Consider the following 22218-nt stretch of genomic DNA (forward strand, 5'->3'; position numbering starts at 1 on the left):
AGAATATTATTTCATCCATCACTGCCTCTCCTACAGCAGAGGGACAATTTCTAGAAGAATACCACTTATCTTAACCTTCATTCGGTTGAAGAGCACAAGGTTAACATCAGCCAGACAGTCTATAATAACAATGCTTATTCAGGCGCATTAACAAAGAAAAAAATCAATACATAATGCTCCAGTTTTTAGAGCTATTGTTAAAGGTATTCTGTAGGATTTCTCAGTGGTAAATAGTTGGTACATCACTATCAGGCTCACCTTAGCACTAAGCCCACACTGTGTAGTATTAGACACATCCAATAAAAGCCTGAGTCTGAGGCATAAATGAACATCAGTCAACATCACATCACAGGCCATGGTCAGTGGACGAGCAGCTAAATAACTAACAAAGTTATTAAAATGAAATCACATCAACCTTGGAAGTGGGTATTGAAATAACTGCAGGTGAAGTCTGATAAAACCTCAAAGACTGGCTGTCTAAAACCTAGCAACTGGGTGAAAAGTGAATGATTTGTCTGATCAATATTCTTGTGTGCATGCCTTTCACACAGCTGGCTAACCACCTCTGCAGACTGAGAGCATACAGTATGGCCATGAGCCAAGAAAGCAGTTTTAAAGCCTCTAATATCATGTGTTTTGATGCATTAACTTTCCATTTAATCTCATGTATTTTGAGGCGTAATATGTTTCAGCAGATGTAGTGTAATCTGCAAATATCATATAAGAAAAAAAAACTCTTTAAACTGGTGGGGATGTGTGATATACTACAATTTATATGTAAATCAGTGTATGCCTCAGTGCACCTATACGAGAAATAGAACACCATGCTGAGATTAAAATACCTTCACACGGTTGATGTTAACTCCGCTCATGCTGCCGCTGCGGTCAATAAGGAAGATAAACTCGCCGTGAACCTTCCTCAGGTCTGAACTGATGGACTTGAGGTCGGGACAAAAGTTCAACATGACCACAGGGTTGTGGAGGATGTCCTTATGTAGTCGCCTATGAATGACATCCACCTACAAAGACACAAAGGGACTGAGAGAACTGGATTTCCTATGAATTTGTGCATGCTTTAATTTAACACCCAAAGAAACCAAAAAAAAGAGATGAAAAAGAGACAAGTGATTAGGTCGATAGACAGAGCACATCAATTATTGTAGATGTGCAGGAAATTCCAGGCAGAGTGTGGTGAGCCTTTGGAGTGTTTCCATAGAAACCCATTTTTATGGCTAAGTGCTCTCTCTCTTTCTCCTCTTTAGGTCTGTTGGTCACTTAACAACCTTGTCACAGCGGAGATGTGAATGGAAACACATGCTTCTCTCAGGTTTAGAAACAAAGCTGCTCATCTAGGCAAGCTGAAAAAATAATAAGGCTGAACTGGTTTCAGTGTGGCTACTATTTCTGTGATTGGAATTGTAAAAATTGAGTTGGGCAGGTTGTAATAATTTACTTTTTGTACCATTAGGGCAGTGTCCACCCATGGTTCTCTTGAAGAGCAGTGGCAGTGAGGCACTTAATGTGGACACTTTTGACATTTAATGCCTTAAAGCCCAATTGCAGCACTTTGTGTCAAAGGTCAGAATCATAACTCAGTCAAATCTGAACACACTGACATGGTAATATACTTTTAGATTCAGTTTTACTTACACTTTATAAGTGTGTCATTATCTCTGATGTCTGTTGCAATGAACCTCCATAAACACGCTTAGAAATCATAGCAAGAAGAGGCACTTATAACTGCGGAGCTTGCCTGAGAAGCGTTACGTTTTTAAGTTCTTGTTAGGAGTTTTCAGCAAATCCATTGATGCACTGGAAATAGAAACTGCATAATTATTACATTAGATTATTAGATGAATCATTTAGCATAATTATTTTTCCAAAATGTGAATTAATATAGGATAAAAACAGGTCCCAAGTTGTTGCTCAGTATAATTTAATTTAAAAAAAAATTTGGGTAACATTACGGTAAAAGTGTTCAATTACAGGAGCAGATATATGAACAAGTTTTTGAGCAAAGTACAAACTGTTGTCTATACGCTTTCATGCTGGGTGGACACAGTGTCACGAACATCAGCAAAATCTATACTATTCCATTCAATAAAACAGGTAAAAATTGTGCTTGTGCAGAGGTCATAATGTCCAATTTTTGTTGAGACTGTGTCAGACAGGAGCTGATTCAAACCTGTAATAATTTTGGAACCAAAGGTTGCCGTATCATTGGATTGGATTGCATTATATTGCAAGATATAACAAAATAATGTGACAAGATCACTGCAGCTCCACAAAAATAATATTGTTCATGATACTGTGCTATCGTGTGGTCTTTACCATTCTCCATGAAATGATATTGGTACGATGTTGTTGTCAGTTCAGGTACACTCACTTTCCTCTCATTGCTGGAGTCCTTCTTGGTGGCCTTGATGAAATCGCTCCGGCCATGAAGATACTCATCATAGTCCTCCTGTGTCATGTCTCCGTTCTCGATGAGCACATGCGGCAGATGAGGCTCTAAAGTGACACAGTTGGTCAAGGCAAAGACATTACTAAATATAATACAGACAGATTGTAAAGCAGATGGACAGTGCCTGAAACTGACACCAGGTAGCAGCAGCACAGGATGGGGGAGAGCAGTAATCTGTGGTGCAGAATTATCCCTATATTGATTGAAAATTAAGAGGTGATTGGATATAAAGATGCTGTATCACAGCTGGGTCTAAAGGAAACAAAATGAGCTCAGAGGATTGAGTGAATCCAGGGGATCTGGACTCTTATTTCTGACCTTGTGTGAAATTCAGATGGACTTTAAATTAATTACTTATTCTTTAATTGGTGAATGCACCCATCCATTCATCCATCCATTTTCTGCTGCCTATTCAGGTCCAAGTCATGTACTGGGCCTTATCGTCCCCACTGGTTTTCATTGACATCTTTTATTCTTTGGCCAGAATGACCCTGAAACAGGTATTAAATTGTGGTCTATTTGGTCTATGTGGTATTAAAATGTCTTTGAAAGACTCAAATTTCACTTACAAATGTTGTAATTATGTTTTTTAGCATTGGATATAAAATGAGTTTAGCTATAATCAAAAAAACAAAAATCACCAGTGATGATTTTCAAGACTTCTGATCTTATGTAAAATTCATGCATCTGTAAATCTATACATCCATTGATCCATCCAATTTCTGCTGTTGTGATTGATTAAGGATTATTTGGGATCATTGTTCTATACTACTGGGAAATACTCACAAAAAAAGAGATCAGACTAGATCAGCCCACTGGTTTTCACTGATGTCTTCAGTTAAATTTGACAAATTTTTATGACACATAGTTTGCGTTTCTGCCCATTTATCAACCAAGATGATGATAGTTTGTTACAAAACACATGCATGCCTGTAATGCAGCTCAGTTTCCTCCATCTCTCTTCTCGAGTCGAGCATCCATGTTGTGATTGAAAGTGCAGCGCTGGTCTGAGCTGAATTAAATTGCCCAGCACTGGCCGTAGGTCTGTTTGCGAACAAAGCCCTCATAAGAGGCCTATTGGATCAGCGAGTCCGGGGCTCATTCCTGCCTCTGGGAGACAACTAGCCCACACATACTGTAGGTCAAGACAGCAATGAGGGTGAGACGAGAGCACAGGCCTGACACTGCACACCCACACAATGGAGTCTGACTCCGCTGGCATGTTATACATTAATAACAGGAGGACCTTTTTTTTCCTGATGAGGCTCTCATACACACAATATGAGGCAGTGAATCACCCTGCCACTGATTTGATTATAATCTCAACAGGACAAAAATGCTGTAAGAGAAGCTTGACAGAGCCGAAATAAACAATTTCAAAATACTGTACTTGAGACTAATTGCAGGGTCATGCTGTAAGTGAGTTTTGAAGCTGTACACCTACCGCTGGGGTAAATGAGGATTTTGACAGGACAGTCGTAAGTGTATTTGTCTGCCAGGGTGATGACGACACTGGTGGCAGAGCGAGCCAGAGGGTCTGCATCAGCTCGGATGGCATGAGAAGGGCTCTCTACACCTACACAGAGCAGAAACCATAGCAGATCAAATAACCAGCAGCTTCACCTCCAGTTATAACCAATAACCAACCAGCAAGTCCAAAACAAGTGACTCAAAATTACTGTTGTTCTGATGCTTTCAATGACTCTTGTAGTTCGAGCAAAAATGAAGAATCAATAATTCAACAACACCAGGTTGTCAAGTTTATAGTGAAGGAATAATGCAACATTTTGGAAAATACTCTTATTCGCTTTTGTGCCAACAGTTAGATGAGAAGATTGATACCACTTTCACATCTGTAAGATAAATATGAAGCTACAGCCAGGACTTATCTTATTTAATCTTAGCTTAGCTTATCTTAGCTTAGCTTAGCATAAAGACTAAAAGCAGGGGGAAACAGCTAGCTGGCTCTGTCCATAAGTAACAAAATCTCCAGCAAAGCTGCCAGCACCTCTGAAAACTCACTGGCTGTGGTTTAACGGGGGTTTAATCTGGTGCAAAAACTGTAATTAAGGAGCTCCCCTGTCTCCTGGCTGTAGCTTCATACTGAACACGCAGACACGAGAGCGATATCTTCTCATCTAACCCTTGGCAAGAACAAAAAATGTTTTCTAAAATGCCAAACATTCCCTCATTCCAACATGAGCGTTGTCCACTTATGTTATCAAAACCAAGCTCAGTTCAGAATCTGCTATACACACAAATGAACAGTGCTGAGGCTATTTTTTTCTGCGCCTCACTGCAGGATGCATCACAATCTCAACCCTCGCTGATGTCAGAGTTGTCAAGGAGCACTGAGGCACAATGCCTGATTACAGGATAGCTCAAGTGATTGTGCCTGTTATACTATTATACACACAGGCAGAATCAGTATCCCACAGTTGATGAGTGGAGTAATGGTTAGTTCTCTGACCTGCGAGGAGGTAAGGAGCGCGTATCTCCAGCTGGAAGTTAAACTCATAGTCCATGGAGTTTATGGCCTCCTCCTCCAGCAGTGAGGCCAACCACAGCTGAGGGGAGTTGGGGGTTTGATCGTGAGGACTTGTAGCACAGGTATGCCTGTCCCGCCTGAAAGTGGCAAAGCACAACTATTAAATGGGACCATCTTGAATGAACATATAATATGTTAGTATAGTCAGTTTCTATCCATTAATATTTTCAGTTTACAGACTAAATCTCATTTTAAAATACACAACATGTAACAAGGTGTTTTCTTGAGTTTATTTGATTTTTTTCTTACGCTCTAGAGAAATTTGGGGACAGTCCCTGCTCCTCGTTGATGGTCCTCTGCACTCGAGGCGTACACACCGATGGGGATGACACCCTGATGCCCCCACTGGGCAGGGTGGAGAGCTCAGAGGAGGTACTGACCAGGATATGGACGGTCTCCATAGGGGGGATGATCCCAAGGTTAACCACTAACACTGTCCTCTCCAAATCCTCATCCAACACTATGTGTCCTGTAACACCAGACTAAATTAGTAAACAACCCCTTTTTTAAAAAATGTAATGAACTTGTATGACTCTCAGGGTATCCCAGCTAATCTAAAGCTGTCCAGAAGCTGCCTGGAGTTATCTTTAATGTCTGATTTCTCTCATTTTAATCTCTAAAATAGACGCCAGCCCCATTACAGAGCACTGGAATGACTTTTTTCTGGTTTTTTGCTGATTTACATCTGAGAGCGCTCTCAGAGTTAATTCCAGAGAAGGAATTTCTATTTACATTTACTCACATTTACTCATTTGGCAGATGCTTTTATCCAAATCAACTTACAGGTGAAGTACAACACTCAAGCTTCAGTAGGAGACCTTGGAGTAAGCACTAAGTACTAAATCTGTTCAATAAGACGAAGTGCAAGGAGATTTGGTGAAGAAGTGCACAGTAAGTGCAAGTTGGGAATGTTAGGGTGTTAGAGAAAGTGCTCTTTTTTAAGTATAACATAGTCGACTATAATGCTATCTTAATGTCACATCACATTGTTTCTATTGGCTCTTGAAAAATAAAATGAAAGAAAACTCATTTCTCCCTAACACTAACCACTGTTTAGATACATGAACACTGTACATTTGGTGACTACGTGTTAGATTTTCATGTGCATACTAATTTAACAGAAGACTTAAAGTGGTGCTCCATCATTTCAGTATTCCCCTTCCAGAAAATTTGGAGACAGGTTTAAAAAAGAATGGTCTAAATCAGAGCAGCAGAGACAGAGATATTCTGACTTTTAGTCCTGACGTTCATCTGGATGTTACTTTGACACGTACCACCCACCTAAATATTGTTTTAGACCAAGCACACACCCCTGATGGCAACAACACTCCCCGATGTCAGGGGCCTCCCCCAGCAGGATAATGCTCCCACCACACGACAAAAACAGCTCAGAAATGTCTCCAGGAACACGACAAAGAGCCCAAGGTGTTGAACTGGTCTCCAGACTCCCCAGATTCCAATCTGACCCAGCATCTATGGGATGATCCAGAACAAGTCAGATCCATGGAGGGCCCATCCCAAAACCCACAGGACCCAAAAAATCTGCTGCCAATGTCCCGGTGCCAGACACTATAGGAGATCTTCAGAGATCCCATGTCCAAGCCCCAACAGGTCAGAGCTGTTTTAAATATGCAATATTAGGCAGGTCTCACAGATACTGAATCAGATTGGGATCTGGAGTTTGGAGCCCAGGTCAACAGCTTTGGCTCTTCTTCGTGTTCAAGACATTTCTGAGCAGTTTTTGTGGTGTGGTGGGAACATTATCCTGCTGGGAGAGGCCCCTGACATTGGGGAGTGTTGTTGCCATTGGAGGGGCATGTGCTTGGTTTGTGACTATATTTAGGGGGCGTGGTACGTAACAAAATAATGTCCAAATGTCAGGACCAAAGGTTCCTCAGCAGAGCACTGTGTTATAACGAGATGATCGATGTTATTCATTTCATCCACCAGTGCTCATAATGTTATGGCTGATTGGTGTATACTACGATGTCTTTCCCTAGACCCTCATAGTGTGGTTAATGGGTAAGTGCTTTTCAAACTCTACACTCTCAGTTTTTAATGAAGGCTTTCTATAAAAACATTCTGACCCCTCTCTGAACCATTAGCTCTCAGCTCTTTCCAGAGCCACAGGAGTAATTATTCAAGTTTTCTCACAGGTTAAGTACCACTCCTTTGGACGAGTAAACTGACCTTCATGTGTACAATTGATAGAGTGCCCTTTTAAACCTGCATTGGATGATTTTTTGGACCACTTAGGGAAAGCAACAGTGATATCACCTTGTAAAACTGATACGCCAAATGTGTCTTTTAGTTCTGTTTTGTCCCCCACTGACTCCTGAGGGAAATATCTGGCGTTGTAGCTGATAAATCTGCCTCTATGTTCACTAGATATTCCCTAATTTTGGATAAAAGTGCTAAGATCCTTTCACATTACATAGTCATTTGATCTGATGCAAAAAATATTGATTAGTGCATCTGTAATCTTACCACTGCCACTCTGCAGGGCTCCATTAGATGTGTTGCAGCAGTCGAGATAACAGTCCTCTATTTTTGCCTTGTCTTTGATTTGCAGTGTTATAATTTGACTGGATATCATCGCCTCGAACCCTACAACAATGGAATTTTCCTCAAGTGGATAAATGAAGATCCCTAAAAGGCAATACAGGAGGGAAAAAAACAGAAATAAGTGCATGAACCAGAGGCAGCAAAGAAGCAATTACACATATTCAGTCAATACAATCAAATTTTCAACAGTTTTTCAGAGTGTAAGGTGGATTTAAATTAATTCAAAGTGGCTAGCGTTCACCTAAGCGAGGTAAACAAATTAGTCTCCTGTAGTACACGCTTACCCTCGATTGCATGATCTTCAATATTCTCATAGGTCATAGAGGCTGTCAGAGCCAGAGTATAACCCCTGACACATGAAGTGATGTCAGAGACACTGAGGGGCAGGGCGCTCCGGTTCTCCTTGTTAATGAGTCCAGGCATGGTGCTGGTTTTAGGACTCTGGTTTGTTGTCACATGTGAAAGAAAAGAAAAACTCATCAGATAATGACACTTAATATCAGAGACAAAATCTGTCACGGGCAAAATATGGAACCTCCGAGTGTTCAACATTAGATCAATTTTAAAAAGACATTATGAAATGTTATTTCATTTTCAAATGTCTTAGGTTTGCATGTTCTCTTTGTGCCTGTGTGGGTTCTCTAGATTCCTCCCACAGTCCAAACACATTTAGGTCAATTGATGACTCTAAATTGCCTGTAGGTGTTAATGTGAATGGTTGTTTGTCCCTAAATGTCAGTCCTGCAGTAGACTGGCAATCAATCTGGGGTGTTACCCACCTCTCACCCAACGTCAGCTGACTCTTAAGGATAAGTGACATAGATAATGTATGGATGGATAAAACATGTAAACATCTTAACAAGCAAAACAAAGCAGAAATAGCTCTGAATAAACTAGCTAATATTTACTGCAGCTCTCAACACTAGTTCCTCTCATTGATGTTTAATAAGATCAAAACCCCTGGCTAGTTAGGTTGCATATTCACCCCAGTTAAGCTAAATAAATAAAAGGAAGTGGAAGATTAAAAATTACTGTGAAACTGCCATCAGGAGCTATTTGGCTAAATTTGGTAGCAAATGTCAGGACTATAACACAAAAGCATTTCATAATAATATAATTTGTGTTTCAGATTATTGTTTAATTTGTACATGTACTCATATGACTTTTTATTTTTTAATAACTCATCTATTTATTCAATATTGAACATAGTAGAAAGCCTGTCTTTGTTTTCATCACTTGTGCCACACAGTAATAACATCAAAAAACATCAAACACATAGCAGGGTCTCATTACAGAATCCAAAACTAGGATGAAAGCTGCTATCTAGATGTGAGTTCAGTGCTTCAGATTTTTTAGGTATTCCAACTTCAGTAATCTTCTGCAATGTGATGTAAAACCAAGGAGCCTGAGGTAGGGTGACAGAGATCATTTAGAGCCTTTGAGATAAAGGTCATACCAATAAAACAAATTTAAGGCGGTTTCATCATTACAAAACACCAATGCTGTAATAGGAGAGGAAAAAAGCAGCATTCGGTGCCATTTGACAGGGGAAAAAAAGAAACTTTAGCTGCATTTAAAATGCTTGTGGCAGAATAGAGCGTTGCTAATTATGTAAGTTATACAATAAAATTATCTGTTGCTTCAGGGCTATGCATCATTGTTAATGTCGCCCTCTCCACCAGCAATCTTGGTTATGTGCTGTCAAGGGTCTGTGCCTGCTGCACGACCAGAGCCCCAGCACAGGCTTGATAGGAAGTGTTATGACGAAAGCAATTTCCATAGAGACAGCTCTGCTTGCTCGCTTGCGGACTGACCAGTAGCATCTCTGAGAGCGTGCCTTCATTTGTGGCAGCGTGACTGATTGCAATTAAAACACCAGGCGATCTCTGTCCATCACACAGATCACCAAATTATATTCACATAGAAAAATTCACACCGGTCTCCCAGGACACAACTTTCACACTCGTAGTCTGGCTGCATAAGAAGTCCTTCAGAATCAATATCTAATTCAATCAGTCTTCCTAATAGCCTAACTGGGGTTTTAGGCACCACATGGTTATTCATGCCGAAGAAAAGGTCATGCAGATGCAGTTACAGACTATTTTGTTGTCTGTCTCAACAGTGCCATCATGTGTCCAGTCAGCCACAGATTGAGAAGCAGACAGAGATATCATCCCTTTGTCTCTCTACAGAAACAATCTCCTCTTTACATGTGAATAAAGAGAGACTTCTGAAGGAAAAATTCATGCTTGGCTGGACAGCAAAATATCCCTTTGCTACCAAGATGACACCACAAGTAATGTGAAAGACATTGTCAATATGTTATTAAATGATTACAAATTAATGTGAAATTAAAGATCGATCTCATGTGTTAGAGGGGATTTGCATTTAAATTCTAAATAAGTTAGCATTGTGTTTCAAAAACTACATTTCCGTGAGCTTAGCAGGTGTTTTCTTTTTCTTTTTTTTTCCTAAAGCATCTTTTCCTTTACAGTCTTTCAGCTTGTAGTAATTAGTGTTAAAAGTGGCAGTCCCAGGCTGCTTCTCTCCTGGTTGACTCACATGAATCACCCTGCCTCTCTCCAGGGGTTTGCTAAAAGACCAGCAAACCATCAACTCTCAACATTTTCTATCAGCGTTGCCACACTCCTCTGCACTCATTAGTGTCAAAACAGAGAGCAGATGCTGTGGTAGCCACCTGTTGAAACACACTGACTGTGTATATACAGTATCTGTTTACAGCACACAATCAAGATGGATCACTGGCAGTTTTAATCATCATCTCACTGGCTGACCTTTTCTTGATTTAAAACAAATGACAGGGATGTTTAATATATGCATCATCACAGAGACACGCTGCGGCATTAAAATGCATCTGATGTGATCACAGTATCAGCCCCATTATCTTACCTTTCATTTGTGTCAACTGGATATGCAGCGAGGATCTCTTTCTGTCAGAAGTCCACTTATCATGAAAGATATCCTCCTCCTCCTCCTCCTCCTCTCCGACCTCTCTCAGCTTCCCTTTTTTGTTGTCTCTCTGTGGCGTAGAGGGAATAGGAGTGCTGCCACAGGTGGCAGAAACTACAGATGCAGCAGCCACATCGTTAGTTAGACGTACAATGCAAAGGAAAGGGATGGAAAGGTTGGAGCTACTGCAGCACTTGAATCAAGCACAGCAACATGTGGTTGCAAAAAAGAAACTGTATTTATTCTCCTCCTCTTCCTCCTCCTTTTCCTCCCCCTCCCTGTGGATGCTGGAGTTGGAGGGCTTTGAGAGAGAAAGAGAAAGAGAGAGAGAGAGGGAGAGGGGGGAGCTGAGACAGAGGGTCCAGTTCTTCCAATAAATATCCCCCTTCCCATCCCCTACGCATTCAAAGCATCAGCATCACCCACTCACTCCAGCCCTCCCTGACACTGATGACAACAGGAACCATCCAGGTATCCTTTTTAATAGCAAGGGATCAGCATAAGTGACATGTACCGTAACAGCAGGAGAGTGGGGGGAAAGAGAGGGTGTGTGAAAGAGCAGATGGGTGGGTGAGGGTGCATTACATGTCTCCCTCATATCACCTATAAGGTCTCTCTCTTCCTCTCTGTGGTGTGAAAGCCCTTAATGTTTTTAATCCACCGTGTGGGTGTTTGGCTGTCTCTGTGTTTTGTGATCACTCGGTTTGATCCATCTGTTTTTTTCTTTCTTTTTCTTTTTCTTTTTTTTTTTTTTTTAGCTGGCGGGGGTTACCATGACAATTAATATGTGTTTATAAAGTCATTTGGTGTCGTCTCGAAAATGTAGATGGTGTCTGTGTGCTTTTCTGTGTGTGTTTCTGTGTGTGTGTGTGGGTGAGTTGGCTGAAACTCAGCATCCGCCTCCAAATTGAATTTACCTGCAGCCAATAAAACTTGGTCTGCACACCCCCCCTCCTCCACCACTGCCTCCCCCTCCACCCGCAGCCCTCTCACTGTCTTATCTGTTTCTCAACCTCTCAAACACAGTTACACACCAACGCTCACTTCCTCTCTTTCTCACAACAACCACAGAACAGTGTGAGGATTTAAGGCAAATCCGCTTAGATTTGGAAGTTACGTTTACGTGACTTTGAACGACAGCAACAGTTATTTTCATTATAATCAATATGCAGATTCTGTTTTTCTGGATTAATCATTTGGTCAAGATGTAAGAAAACAGAGACAAATACCCTAAAAATAAAGATTATAGTACGAAAAACCCCAAAGATGTTCAGTTCACAATCACATAAGACAAAGAACAGTAGCAAATCCTCATATTTGAGGAGCTGGAACTGGAGAATGTTTGGTATTTTTGCTTGAAAAATCACGACTGAGTCATCAATTAGTCCACTAATTGCATCATCTCTACTTTGAACAATGAGTCTGTGTCTCCATCATACGCATGCTGTTAATTGCTGAACGGGAAGTTCTGATGAATGTTTTATGCATTTCATGCTCCTAAAATATTTCTGTTTCTATGTCCGGAGTCAGAGTTTACCTGCGCTGCATTAGAGCTAAAACATTTAGGCAATTAGTCAATGGACAGGAAATTCATCAGCAGTTATCTTTTCAAAATTTTTGCAAGCAAAAATACCAAACATTCTCCCATTTCAGTTTCACAATAGTGAGAATGTGTGAAAGCATGTCTTTGTCTTAGGTATTAGTAGTTAATAGAACATCTTCACCAAGCAGTTTGAAGACATTACCTTGGGCTCAGGGATATTATGACATTTATTTACTTTTTACTTGATAATGAGCTGCACTCCTTGTTCAAAGTTGCTGCTGTTTCTAATTTTTTTTACAACAAAATCTAACATCAGCTACATTTAAGTGTAGTTTCCCTTTAACTTTCCTACTATATAGGGAAAAACTAACTAACCATTCCTTGGAGCTCTACTGTAAAAAGAGCAAGGATAATAAACAGTAACACTTTTTATAAATTGAGTGCTTTTCTTGATACTTTACATGACAAAATGAGTACAGGCCTACAGATAAACTTGTACTTAAACTAGAAAACAGGTCAACTCATACATATTAGCGCAAGTCAAGATGAATATAATGAGTGTTAGTTAAATCACCATGCACTTCAGATAACGACATAACAGAGATAAGATTTACGATACAGAAAGTAAAGATAAAATAGAAAACGAATAGAAAACATATTAGTATGTTTTCTATTCGTTTTCTATGTGCAATATTATTGCAATTACTTTTTTATGGATTTACGTAAGCATTTCACTAGTTCATCGCCATTAAACGGTGTAATACCTTTCATGTAGGCTAGTGGTTCAGTGCAGCTCATCTCTGATGGGTGTGTCAGCAGGTTCACGAGAAATATGCTACGGTGCATTCAGGCTGTCCCCATAAACTTCGTAAATGTAAAATCCAATGTGTTCAAGCGTTGTCTTTTTTTTATTCTGTTACAAATTGCGCCACAGTTGCATAACAAAGACAATAAACTACTTAGAAAAATAACTAACAACTACTTTCAAACAGAGAGATAAGCAATAAAGTAATGACAACTGTTAAATAGTCAACAGACATGATTAGCTTTCTCTAACAACTTTAACCTCTTGATAGGCCACTGAATTGTGGCTGACATAAGCTGATGTTATGAAATAATAAGCAGATTCCCATTTCTCGTCCATGTATATCTTTGATTGGTTGCCTGGGGTGGCACCGGTCTTAAAAGGCGAGAATTCCGAGTCTTGTGAAGGCAGCATCAGTGGTGCGGTCCAGTGTGTTGCGGTTGGTCCAGCTCCGGACAGCGGCACTTCGTCACTTTGACGCTAAACTTTTGGATGCAAAGTGTTGTCTGTCTACAAAAGAAAACACACTTTTCTCAAAATGTCGGAAGAGTCGTGGGCGCTGGCCGTCGACGTACAGGAGGCAACAACTCCTTGTTCACAGGTAAGTTTAACAGGTGACCAACAGCCCCCAAAAGTAGCATCAAACGCCGGCTAACTAACTTGCTCACCGGTCGTTAGCGGGCTAGCTTAATCGGCTGCCTCGCTGCTTTGCTTACACACGCAGTTTGTTGCATTTTTTTTTTTTTTTTTTTTTGTTAGCTAATAACGTGTTAAACTGTATTTTATCTTCATAGTTTGAAATCACAAAAAAAGTGGATCGACTTCGTGGTCCACGAAACCTTAAAGGCGACATAAACGGTGAGTTAATTAAAAGTTTTCTCTTATTAAATCTCCGCTAACTGATTTTATCGCTGAGTAATGGTGGTGTTTGACGGGGATTTTGTTTGGGGGGGGGGGTGTCTTCTCACCACCTGCGCAGGCAATATCATTCCGGAGAAGAGTCGAGGTGGAGGAGGAGGTGGAGGAGACGAAGACAAAATTGACTTGGCCGAACAGTCCTTGTTGAATAAACTGATCCGTCGCTCTCTGGTGCGGAACAGAAACCAGGTGGAGGTCCTGCAGAGGGACCCCACCTCTCCTCTGTACTCCGTGAAGACATTTGAGGAGCTGAGACTGTGAGTCTGCAAGGAAAAACCTCTGAGAGTTACTAGCTTGGCAATTTATTAGGAGCACCTGGCTAAAAGTAATGCAATCTAATACAACAGTCCTACAATAAAATGGAGCTTGTGGTGCTGTTGAACTTTACTGCATGACACAGAAAGGGGTTTCTGTTATTTAACCTAACCACATTTATGTAAACGAGGTTGACAAAACAATAGAAACACTATTAGAGCAGCAAAAACATTTTCAATTTGCTCCTCTGGGGAAACAAAAATCACACTGACCAGATTTATAACAAAAAAACTGAAAAAACCATAGAGATCCACTTTAAAACACAAGGAACATGCTCCATCCAGACAGGGTTTTATGTACACAAGGACCTGTGATCATACAAATGGAGAGACAGGAGGCAATATTGACTAATTATAATTGGGATGGGGTAAAAAAATGTTTTTTTTTTTTTTTTTAATGAATATGCGCTTCAAATGGGATTAAAATCACCCAAGAGAAAGCAATCCAGTCTTACATGGGCCTTAAATCAGTGTTTAGTTACTCCCTCTTTGCCAACTGTTAAGCATTATGGTAGAAATATTGTGCACAGGAAACATTGATAAAAGGAAAAACAGATTCCACCAAATAACAGTAAACTCTGGATGCAAATGTCCTGCAGTCAGTCAAGGAAGTAAAACTAAACAGAACAATAAGCAAAAGTAGATCTCAAAATCCATCATGAACTACTTCAAGAAACTAAACGTGGTGCAGCAGGACAGACTAAAAATATCTCAGAACTAAAGTGATGTGCGAGGAAGAGTGGGTGAAAATTTCTAAATCACGACTAGAAAGACTTTAAAGAAGTGTTTGCAAGCTGTGATATCTTAAGGGGAGGTTGCTAAGTATTGATTTGGTAGGGTGCCCAAACTTTTGTGCATGCCACAGTTACTTTCAAGTTCAAGAAATAAAAGGTAACGGTGCATTAGCATGTGAAGAAAGGCTCATTTTAATACCTGTTTGCTGCAGGGGTTATAATGATTTGTTTTCACTTCAAAAATCAACAAAGTGCCCACGGTTGAACACCCTTGCACCCTTTGCATACAACTGTTTTCTTTTTTTTTTTTTTTTTTCTTCCTCAAACACTGTTGCTGTTATATTGACTCTGTGCAATAGGAAACCTGAGCTGCTGAAGGGTGTGTACAACATGGGCTTCAACAGACCATCCAGGATCCAGGAGAACGCTCTGCCCATGATGCTTGCACAGCCGTGAGTTCATTTTCACTCTTCTGAGGTAGTGCCAAGAAAAGAAATGAAGTAATTAATATGTAGCGTTAACAATTTTGGTCATTAAGTAAGCTTTAATTATACTTTCAGGGAAAGTGCCTCTTTGCTGGTTCAAGCCTCTCAAATCTAAGGATTTTGTTGCTCCTCTCTCTTTTAATGTCATTAAAATTGAATATCTGTGTTTGGAGATGTGGTAAATAAGCAACTTCACAACCTCAAACTGCAAAGCACTTATCAGTTGATTGAAAATAAATATATATATATATATATATTTATTTTCAATTAGTATCAATCAGAATCATCTTCATTGCCAAGTAAGTTTACACATATGAGGAATTTGTCTGGGTATATTGGTACTAAAATGGTAATAATAAACTCAGAAAGATAAGGAAGTAAAAGTAAAAAGCAAGTATTGTTTTACAAGGAACATAAATATAAAATGTAATGTAAATATTGACAGTAATAGAACAATATGTTGAGTATATTAAGAATATGTACTGACTTTATTGTAAGGATAAGAAGCTGTGCAGAAGTTTGCAGTGTGACAGATCTTTTTAGTTTTGGTTGAGCCTCTCTGGATCTAACTCTTTATTTTCATTAGAGCTGCAATGAATTAATTGTTTCAAGCAAAAATACCAAACATTCCCTTGTTGCAGCTTCTCGTTTGTTATGCTTTTCTTCATCTTATGTTAATTAATCAACTTACTGTTTCCTACGGAGTCAAAGGACTTCAATTAAAAAGAATAAGAAAATGAGAGTTGCATATAAATGATTCTATTTTTCTCTATTTTTTTTTGTTTAAGTTTATTTTATACACAAAAAGCTGTATATCCTTTCATTTGAGAACCTGGAACTAACAAAACTTTTTGGCATTTTTGCTTGAAAAATGACCATGAACAATTAATAGATGATCAATATAGTTGTCTTTTTAATGCCAACAACTAACAGCAGTAGTTATGAAAACTCTTTCCTGCATATTCCTGCGTTCATTGCAGCCCTCAGAATCTGATCGCCCAGTCACAGTCTGGCACTGGTAAAACTGCTGCCTTTTCACTGGCCATGCTCAGCCACGCGAACCCAGCCAATAAGTGGGCTCAGGTAAGCTTATCATGTGAGTTACAGAGCCAGCCAGTGTCCACATTCAGCTGAAGACCCTGGAACGTACTCATCGTTAAAATTCGTTCGTTTTTTTCAGTGCCTCTGCATCTCGCCAACGTATGAGCTCGCTCTGCAGATTGGTCAGGTCATCGAGCAAATGGGGAAATTTTGTCCAGATGTGAAACTGGCCTACGCCATTCGAGGCAACAGGAGTAAGAATGTGACTGTAATTGCAATTGCCAGAGTGAATTAGTGGCAGAATGGTATTTCAGGTCATTAGGTTCACGGTGTTGGTTGAATGTCTGTGTTCAGTGGAGCGAGGAATCAAGTTGCAGGAGCAGATCGTCATTGGAACACCAGGCACGGTCCTCGACTGGTGCACCAAGTACAAGCTCATCGACCCCAAGAAGATCACCATGTTTGTGTTGGACGAGGCTGATGTGATGATTGCCACACAGGGTCACCGAGACCAGAGCATTCGTATCCATAGGTGCGCTCCTTGTTGAGAAACCTACAAGTAGCGATTGATATTATTAAAAGGTGCAGAGTTTCTGTCGTTTTTTCTTTCCCCCCCCTCATTCTCTTGTCACCAATGCAGACAGCTGTCAAAGGACTGTCAGATGCTCCTCTTCTCCGCAACCTTTGAGGACTCAGTGTGGAGGTTTGCAGAACAGGTGGTTCCCGACCCAAACATCATCAGGCTGAAGCGCGAGGAGGAGACGCTGGACACCATCAAGCAGTTTTACGTGCTCTGCAAGGAGAAGGAGGACAAGTTCACAGCGCTCTGCAATCTGTACGGAAGCCTCACCATTGCACAGGCCGTGATCTTCTGCCATGTAAGTCAGCCATGTTTTACCCTTCCAGAAACACAGTTCATCACACTGAATATTTCCATGTAATCTGTATATGGATACATTATCTGGGCCTTTTTGAATTTACACCTGGTTTCTTGTTACCTCAGCTTTGTCGGCACTTTGAGTGCCTTCTAATATGCATAATTCCCCAGAAGCAAAATTCTTATCAAATCCTTATGACTTTGGTTTTCCCTTTACTTTTCCTCTTTTCACTTCTTCTGTCAAATCTAATAATAATAGTGGTACATTTTATTTATAAATGCATTTCAGGACTCCCAAGGACACTTCACAAATCCAATAAGACATTCAATACATAAAGCAAGATAAAACAACAACAACAGCAGCAACAATTAACTGTTTTCTTCTTCTCTTGTGCCACCATGAGTTTGACGTTTGTGATTTTCACTTTAATATCTTATGGATTTCCATGAAATGTGGTTCAGTAATTACCTTGGTATCCATTAACATCTAATGCCATCACAAGGTCAACATTTTAATTTGTCCAGTACTTTGGTTTATGACCAAATACACACAAAAACTGATGACACTCTCCTCCGCCTCAGTAGTACTTTGTGTTCTGTGCTAATTAGCTAACATTAGCATGCTAATGTGCTTAGGGATGCAACAGTTTTCACGATTGTTGAATCTGCTGATTTTTCTCAATTAGTTGTTCATATTGTCCACAAAATGTGTTTACACCTTGAAAACAAAGCACTACATCTGAGCAAAAGTCATTGAGGGATTTGTTGTTATGCTGTGATTAAAATGTAAATGTCTCAATTTATCAAAAATAAGAAATGTTCCCTGACCAGGTAGTTTTGAGCCAAACCGCAAGGTGCAAGAAAACAGTCAAGGCGGCTGTGGTCATACTTCTCATATCCATAGATCCGAGCTGTTAGTACATTCTGGATATAGTATGAGCTGTTCAGTTTAGCTGATGCCCCCCACCCTCAGACTCGTAAGATGGCCGCTTGGCTGACCGCACACCTGACCAAAGAGGGCCACCAGGTGGCGTTGCTGAGCGGAGAAATGACAGTAGAGCAAAGAGCTGCTGTGATCGAGCGCTTCAGGAACGGGAAAGAGAAGGTGCTCGTGACCACCAACGTGTGCTCCAGAGGTGAGGGAGATAAAAGACTGACAAGAGCCAGATTTTAAAATTAAAACTTCATCTGTATGTTTTGAGATGAGTATAAATAAATACCTCAAACCCATGTGTGGTCATGTTGCAGGCATTGATGTTGAGCAAGTGTCACTCGTGGTGAACTTTGACCTCCCTGTTGACATGGATGGGAACGCAGACAATGAGACATACCTTCACCGGATTGGCCGCACAGGACGCTTCGGAAGAAGAGGGTTTGCTGTCAACATGGTTGACAACAAACACAGCATGGATATAATCAACCAAATTGAAATGCATTTCAGTATGTTCCAGTTTGTCAGTTTGATCATGTCAAACAGCACATGTAAGGATCCTAACTTGTTTTTTTCTTCCTCCCACAGATAGGAGAATCACAAAGCTGGACACCAGCAACCTTGAAGAGATGGAAAGTCTCATCAGCTGAAAGGTTTTCATGCACTACCAAATACTGAAGCAGTTAGACGTGTTACCTCAAATGTGACTTGAGTTCTTTCAAGGGTTTATTGTTTGCATTTTATTGTTTATAGAAAAGATATGCATACTTATGTTGACTATGCAAAACTCGTGTGCCAAAGTTTTCACTTTAGATTTCATTTGATATGTCCGACTTTGATTGATCACTGAAGTCACCTTAAGCCTTTACGTCTCCCAGAGACAATAAACTAACCACTAGCTGTTAAAACAGCATTTAAGAAGGGTGAAGATGATACTGTAGCTGTTTGTTTGCTGTGCTGTGTTTTGATTATTTGAAGTGTGTTATTAGTGTAGAATCGGTGGGACATTAGTGTCTCATCTGTGGATTTTTTGTCATGGCTCGATCACGGCTGAGTTCAGATTGAATATCCTTGAGTGACTTGAAGCATTTTAAGGTTTAAAATGCCTGTTTCAGCCTAGTGGTAGTTAATTTGGTTATTATATTTTTGTGTGGATATAAAAATAAATATACTGTCACATGTAAAGCCTGTTCAGACAGTTTATTGCTGGTTTTGACAGCTCTGGCTTATCTAAGGACAGGGTTTGGTACCTTTTATAAAGTAAGACCATTCTTAAAAGATCTAAAAGAATATATCAGTTTCTCACAATGTTTATTAAACAATGGAAAATATATTTCTTCAAAGAATATACAGTATCTTCAAAAGATAAGAAACCTGTAACCTCCTAATTTTCTGTGCACTTTACTGTGTGATTGTATGTTTTAATAAATTTTCCAGGAGTGAGCAGGAAACGTCTGAGTTTATGTTGAAAGACATTTGATTAGTCATAGTTTTAGTCTCCGTCATGAACAACAAGCTCAATAATTTAGTGACTCCAGTCGGTAAAATCGAGCACCTGATCAAGAGTTTGACAGCAGCCATGTTGACTCATCACAGAAAGAAAAACAGGTGTTAGTAATATTAATGATGACCTTGTTGTGGATTCATTTATCATTTAGTTTTATTTGCGCTTCTCTGGGGACTTTTCTTTCTTGTCTTTCTTCTTCATGTTTACATACTTGAAAAGCAGGGTGGTAGCTGTTATACAAAAATAATGTGTTGGTCATTCTTCACATATTTACCAAGTGCCTGTGCATCCTAGTGAAAGACTTTATTTGGCATATAAGAACATCAACCATAAAGAAAAGATGCAGCAACAGATAAACGTTTAGGAAACCCTGTTTGTTGTTGTATTTGTCAGCTGGCCCTGCTGATGTTACAAGAATCTCTGATTATGCTGTGGTATTGATTACCAGTATGACTGCAACCATCACAAAGTGAAACCAGATTCTCTAGTCTAAATCAATACCTGAAAGCAGATCCAAGTCCTTAATTTTGCCTGCTATTGTGATTAAAACATTGTGCATCAGCAGAATGTACACGTATTTTAAATGCCCTCTAAGGCCAGCTGTGGTTATATACATGCATACAGGATGCATTCATTAATGCATTGTACTAAATTTGATTTAGTCCCTAAAAAAAGCTTGTTTATGCTTGACAGTCCCCCCAGAAGATATAAACGTATTCTACCTCGAATAATGATTTGAATCCAGTGTGCTTTCTATAATTAAAAAGAAGTTAATTAATATTAGAAAATGTATATTTGTGGAACCAAAGTCCTAAAAGATAAGATTTTATCATGTGCACAACATATTAGCCTGTGTGTATAAAATCCAAAATATATAATCTTTCAGTGACTCTCTTGCCCTCGCTGGAAAAACCCAGAATTTATTAATATGCTAAAATTTTTAGTTGAACCACTAGACAGAAGATGTCTGCTGCTTAAAAGGAAAGTCAATTCTCAGTGTTTGTTTCCACAAATCATGCTTGTATAGAAACATTTTAAACTTGAACAGGGAAACTTTCCCAGATGAATGTGTAAGCAGCTCCCTGGTGTTAAAGACATCCTTCTGCACAGTGGTCAAAGGTCAAGCAAAACACATTTTCTGAGTGGATTGGGACTTTAAATACAGCAGAGCCACATTTCAACTACAAAACAAACCTTGCACATCTGAGTCATGCTCCACCACACTGTCATTGTTCTGGGAGATGCACAGCACTGATCTGTTCAAGATGCCACACTGGGCCAAAGTCATGTCCATGTCTGTGAAGCTCCTTCGTGGCACGTCCATAGTCTCAATGCAGACCTCTTCATACTTTGCTCCGTACCTGGCCTCTGCGCTGGCTCTCACCGTCAGCAGAGTGTCTGTGGGCTCGAAGTGCTGCTGAAACCTCTTGCCACAAGGCGTTCGGATAGCTAAGAGCAAACTGCCACTGGCTCCAGCTTCTTTGGTTGTTACTGGTCCTGGGTCCGGTGGTGGCTTAGGCCAGATCCTGAGTGACCCACCTTCACTGCTGCTGCTGGGAAGCCCAGGCTCCTCATGCCTCTGCCTTTGCTGCAGGATATCACCATCAGACAGGGTGAGCTTGGACATGTTTTGGTCCAGGCTTCGCCCTGGACTCGTCTCCGACCGCCTCCTCTCTATGGATGGCAGGACCTTGTACTTGTTCAAGGACTGTGGCGGAGCAGCAGGAGCGTGTTGCAGCATGTGCAGGACTTCATCCTGGCTCAGCTGGCCGGCTTGCCACATGATGGGCTGGGACTGGGAGCGGAGGTTTCTGTCCGGCCTGCTGTGAACAGGAGACTCTGGAGACGCGGGTGCCATCTGGATGCTGTCTGTCTCACTTGCAAACACAGAGTTGTTTACAGCGGGTCTGCTCCGTCCTTTGGAGGACTTTGGTCTTGTTAAATGCATTGATAACCCCGCTGTTTGTGGTCTGTCTTGTGTCAGTGAAGATTTCCAGTTGTTTCCTGGCTTCCGTCCTTCGCTAAAAGAGTGCAGAAAGTCACAGCTAAGTTAATATTGGTCTCCATTTTCCTTGAGGACAAGCATGGCTGTCGCTGCTCAGACACATTTAGAAGCTCTCATATAACTCGCAAATGCATATGTACATTACTGTAGCTATATAACAAGTTAAAACATTAAAATATCGTTCGTACGCGTTACTTTTCTGTCTCTTTCCTCCCAGTTGCTCAGTTTTAGTCGCTGCTCCCCTCAGCGTCACTGGTTACCATGAAAGTCTGGTTGCCATGACGACGACGGCCAGCAGTTTAGCGACAGGGAGACCCCTGGTGTTGGACGTTGGGAACTGCAACTAAATTAATCAGATTTACTGTTAACGTTTTTAAATCAATTTTTAACACTTTAATTTATCATGCATTTATCATTTATTTACAGTAAATACTACTAATAATAATACTCACTACCATTACAAAAACACAACACATTCTAAGTTAACTTTTTTCCTAATCTACTTTAGGCA

General features: G+C 40.3%; 3 protein-coding genes across 4 annotated transcripts in view; 1 reads left to right on the plus strand and 2 right to left on the minus strand.

Moving 5' to 3' along the window:
- The window catches only part of vwa5b1 (von Willebrand factor A domain containing 5B1), a 28208-nt gene extending 15769 nt beyond the window's left edge, over positions 1-12439 (minus strand). Inside the window, exons 1-8 of the mRNA XM_018686432.2 lie at positions 10488-12439; positions 7862-8018; positions 7500-7661; positions 5262-5481; positions 4935-5089; positions 3909-4040; positions 2387-2511; positions 843-1019 (exon numbers count right to left, since the gene is read on the minus strand). Coding sequence (XP_018541948.1) covers positions 843-1019; positions 2387-2511; positions 3909-4040; positions 4935-5089; positions 5262-5481; positions 7500-7661; positions 7862-8000 — 1110 coding nt within the window. The 5' untranslated portion in view covers positions 8001-8018; positions 10488-12439. The remainder of the gene's footprint in view (positions 1-842; positions 1020-2386; positions 2512-3908; positions 4041-4934; positions 5090-5261; positions 5482-7499; positions 7662-7861; positions 8019-10487) is intronic.
- An 837-nt stretch (positions 12440-13276) lies between these two features.
- ddx19a (DEAD-box helicase 19a) lies at positions 13277-19501 on the plus strand. Its single transcript, XM_018686546.2, has 11 exons — positions 13277-13496; positions 13690-13753; positions 13875-14070; positions 15221-15313; positions 16327-16429; positions 16527-16641; positions 16742-16919; positions 17028-17265; positions 18238-18400; positions 18513-18704; positions 18784-19501. Exons 1-11 carry the CDS (start codon positions 13434-13436, stop codon positions 18843-18845), a joined length of 1467 nt encoding a protein of 488 aa, XP_018542062.1. The 5' UTR covers positions 13277-13433; the 3' UTR covers positions 18846-19501.
- A 332-nt stretch (positions 19502-19833) lies between these two features.
- On the minus strand, positions 19834-22191 carry ubxn10 (UBX domain protein 10). Of its 2 annotated transcripts, none has more exons than XM_018686733.2 (2): positions 21903-22191; positions 19834-21723 (listed from the first exon to the last, which is right to left on the minus strand). In XM_018686733.2, exon 2 carries the CDS (start codon positions 21648-21650, stop codon positions 20880-20882), a length of 771 nt encoding a protein of 256 aa, XP_018542249.1. In that variant the 5' UTR covers positions 21651-21723; positions 21903-22191; the 3' UTR covers positions 19834-20879. The 2 variants fall into 2 exon arrangements, with proteins under 2 accessions (XP_018542249.1, XP_018542173.1); XM_018686657.2 differs by having other exon boundaries at positions 21896-22191.
- Positions 22192-22218: the final 27 nt, after the last annotated feature.

The sequence above is a fragment of the Lates calcarifer genome, linkage group LG6 (assembly GCF_001640805.2).
Source record: "Lates calcarifer isolate ASB-BC8 linkage group LG6, TLL_Latcal_v3, whole genome shotgun sequence".
In the NCBI taxonomy this organism is placed as follows: Eukaryota; Metazoa; Chordata; class Actinopteri; family Centropomidae; genus Lates; species Lates calcarifer.

Bases quoted from the DNA above. Each gene is read 5' to 3' on its own strand.
- ddx19a (XM_018686546.2), top strand. From the start codon at position 13,434: ATGTCGGAAGAGTCGTGGGCGCTGGCCGTCGACGTACAGGAGGCAACA. The intron at 14,071-15,220 runs GTGAGTCTGCAA...TCTGTGCAATAG, and splicing joins ACATTTGAGGAGCTGAGACT to GAAACCTGAGCTGCTGAAGG. The intron at 18,705-18,783 runs GTATGTTCCAGT...TTCCTCCCACAG, and splicing joins CCAAATTGAAATGCATTTCA to ATAGGAGAATCACAAAGCTG.
- ubxn10 (XM_018686733.2), bottom strand. From the start codon at position 21,650: ATGCATTTAACAAGACCAAAGTCCTCCAAAGGACGGAGCAGACCCGCT.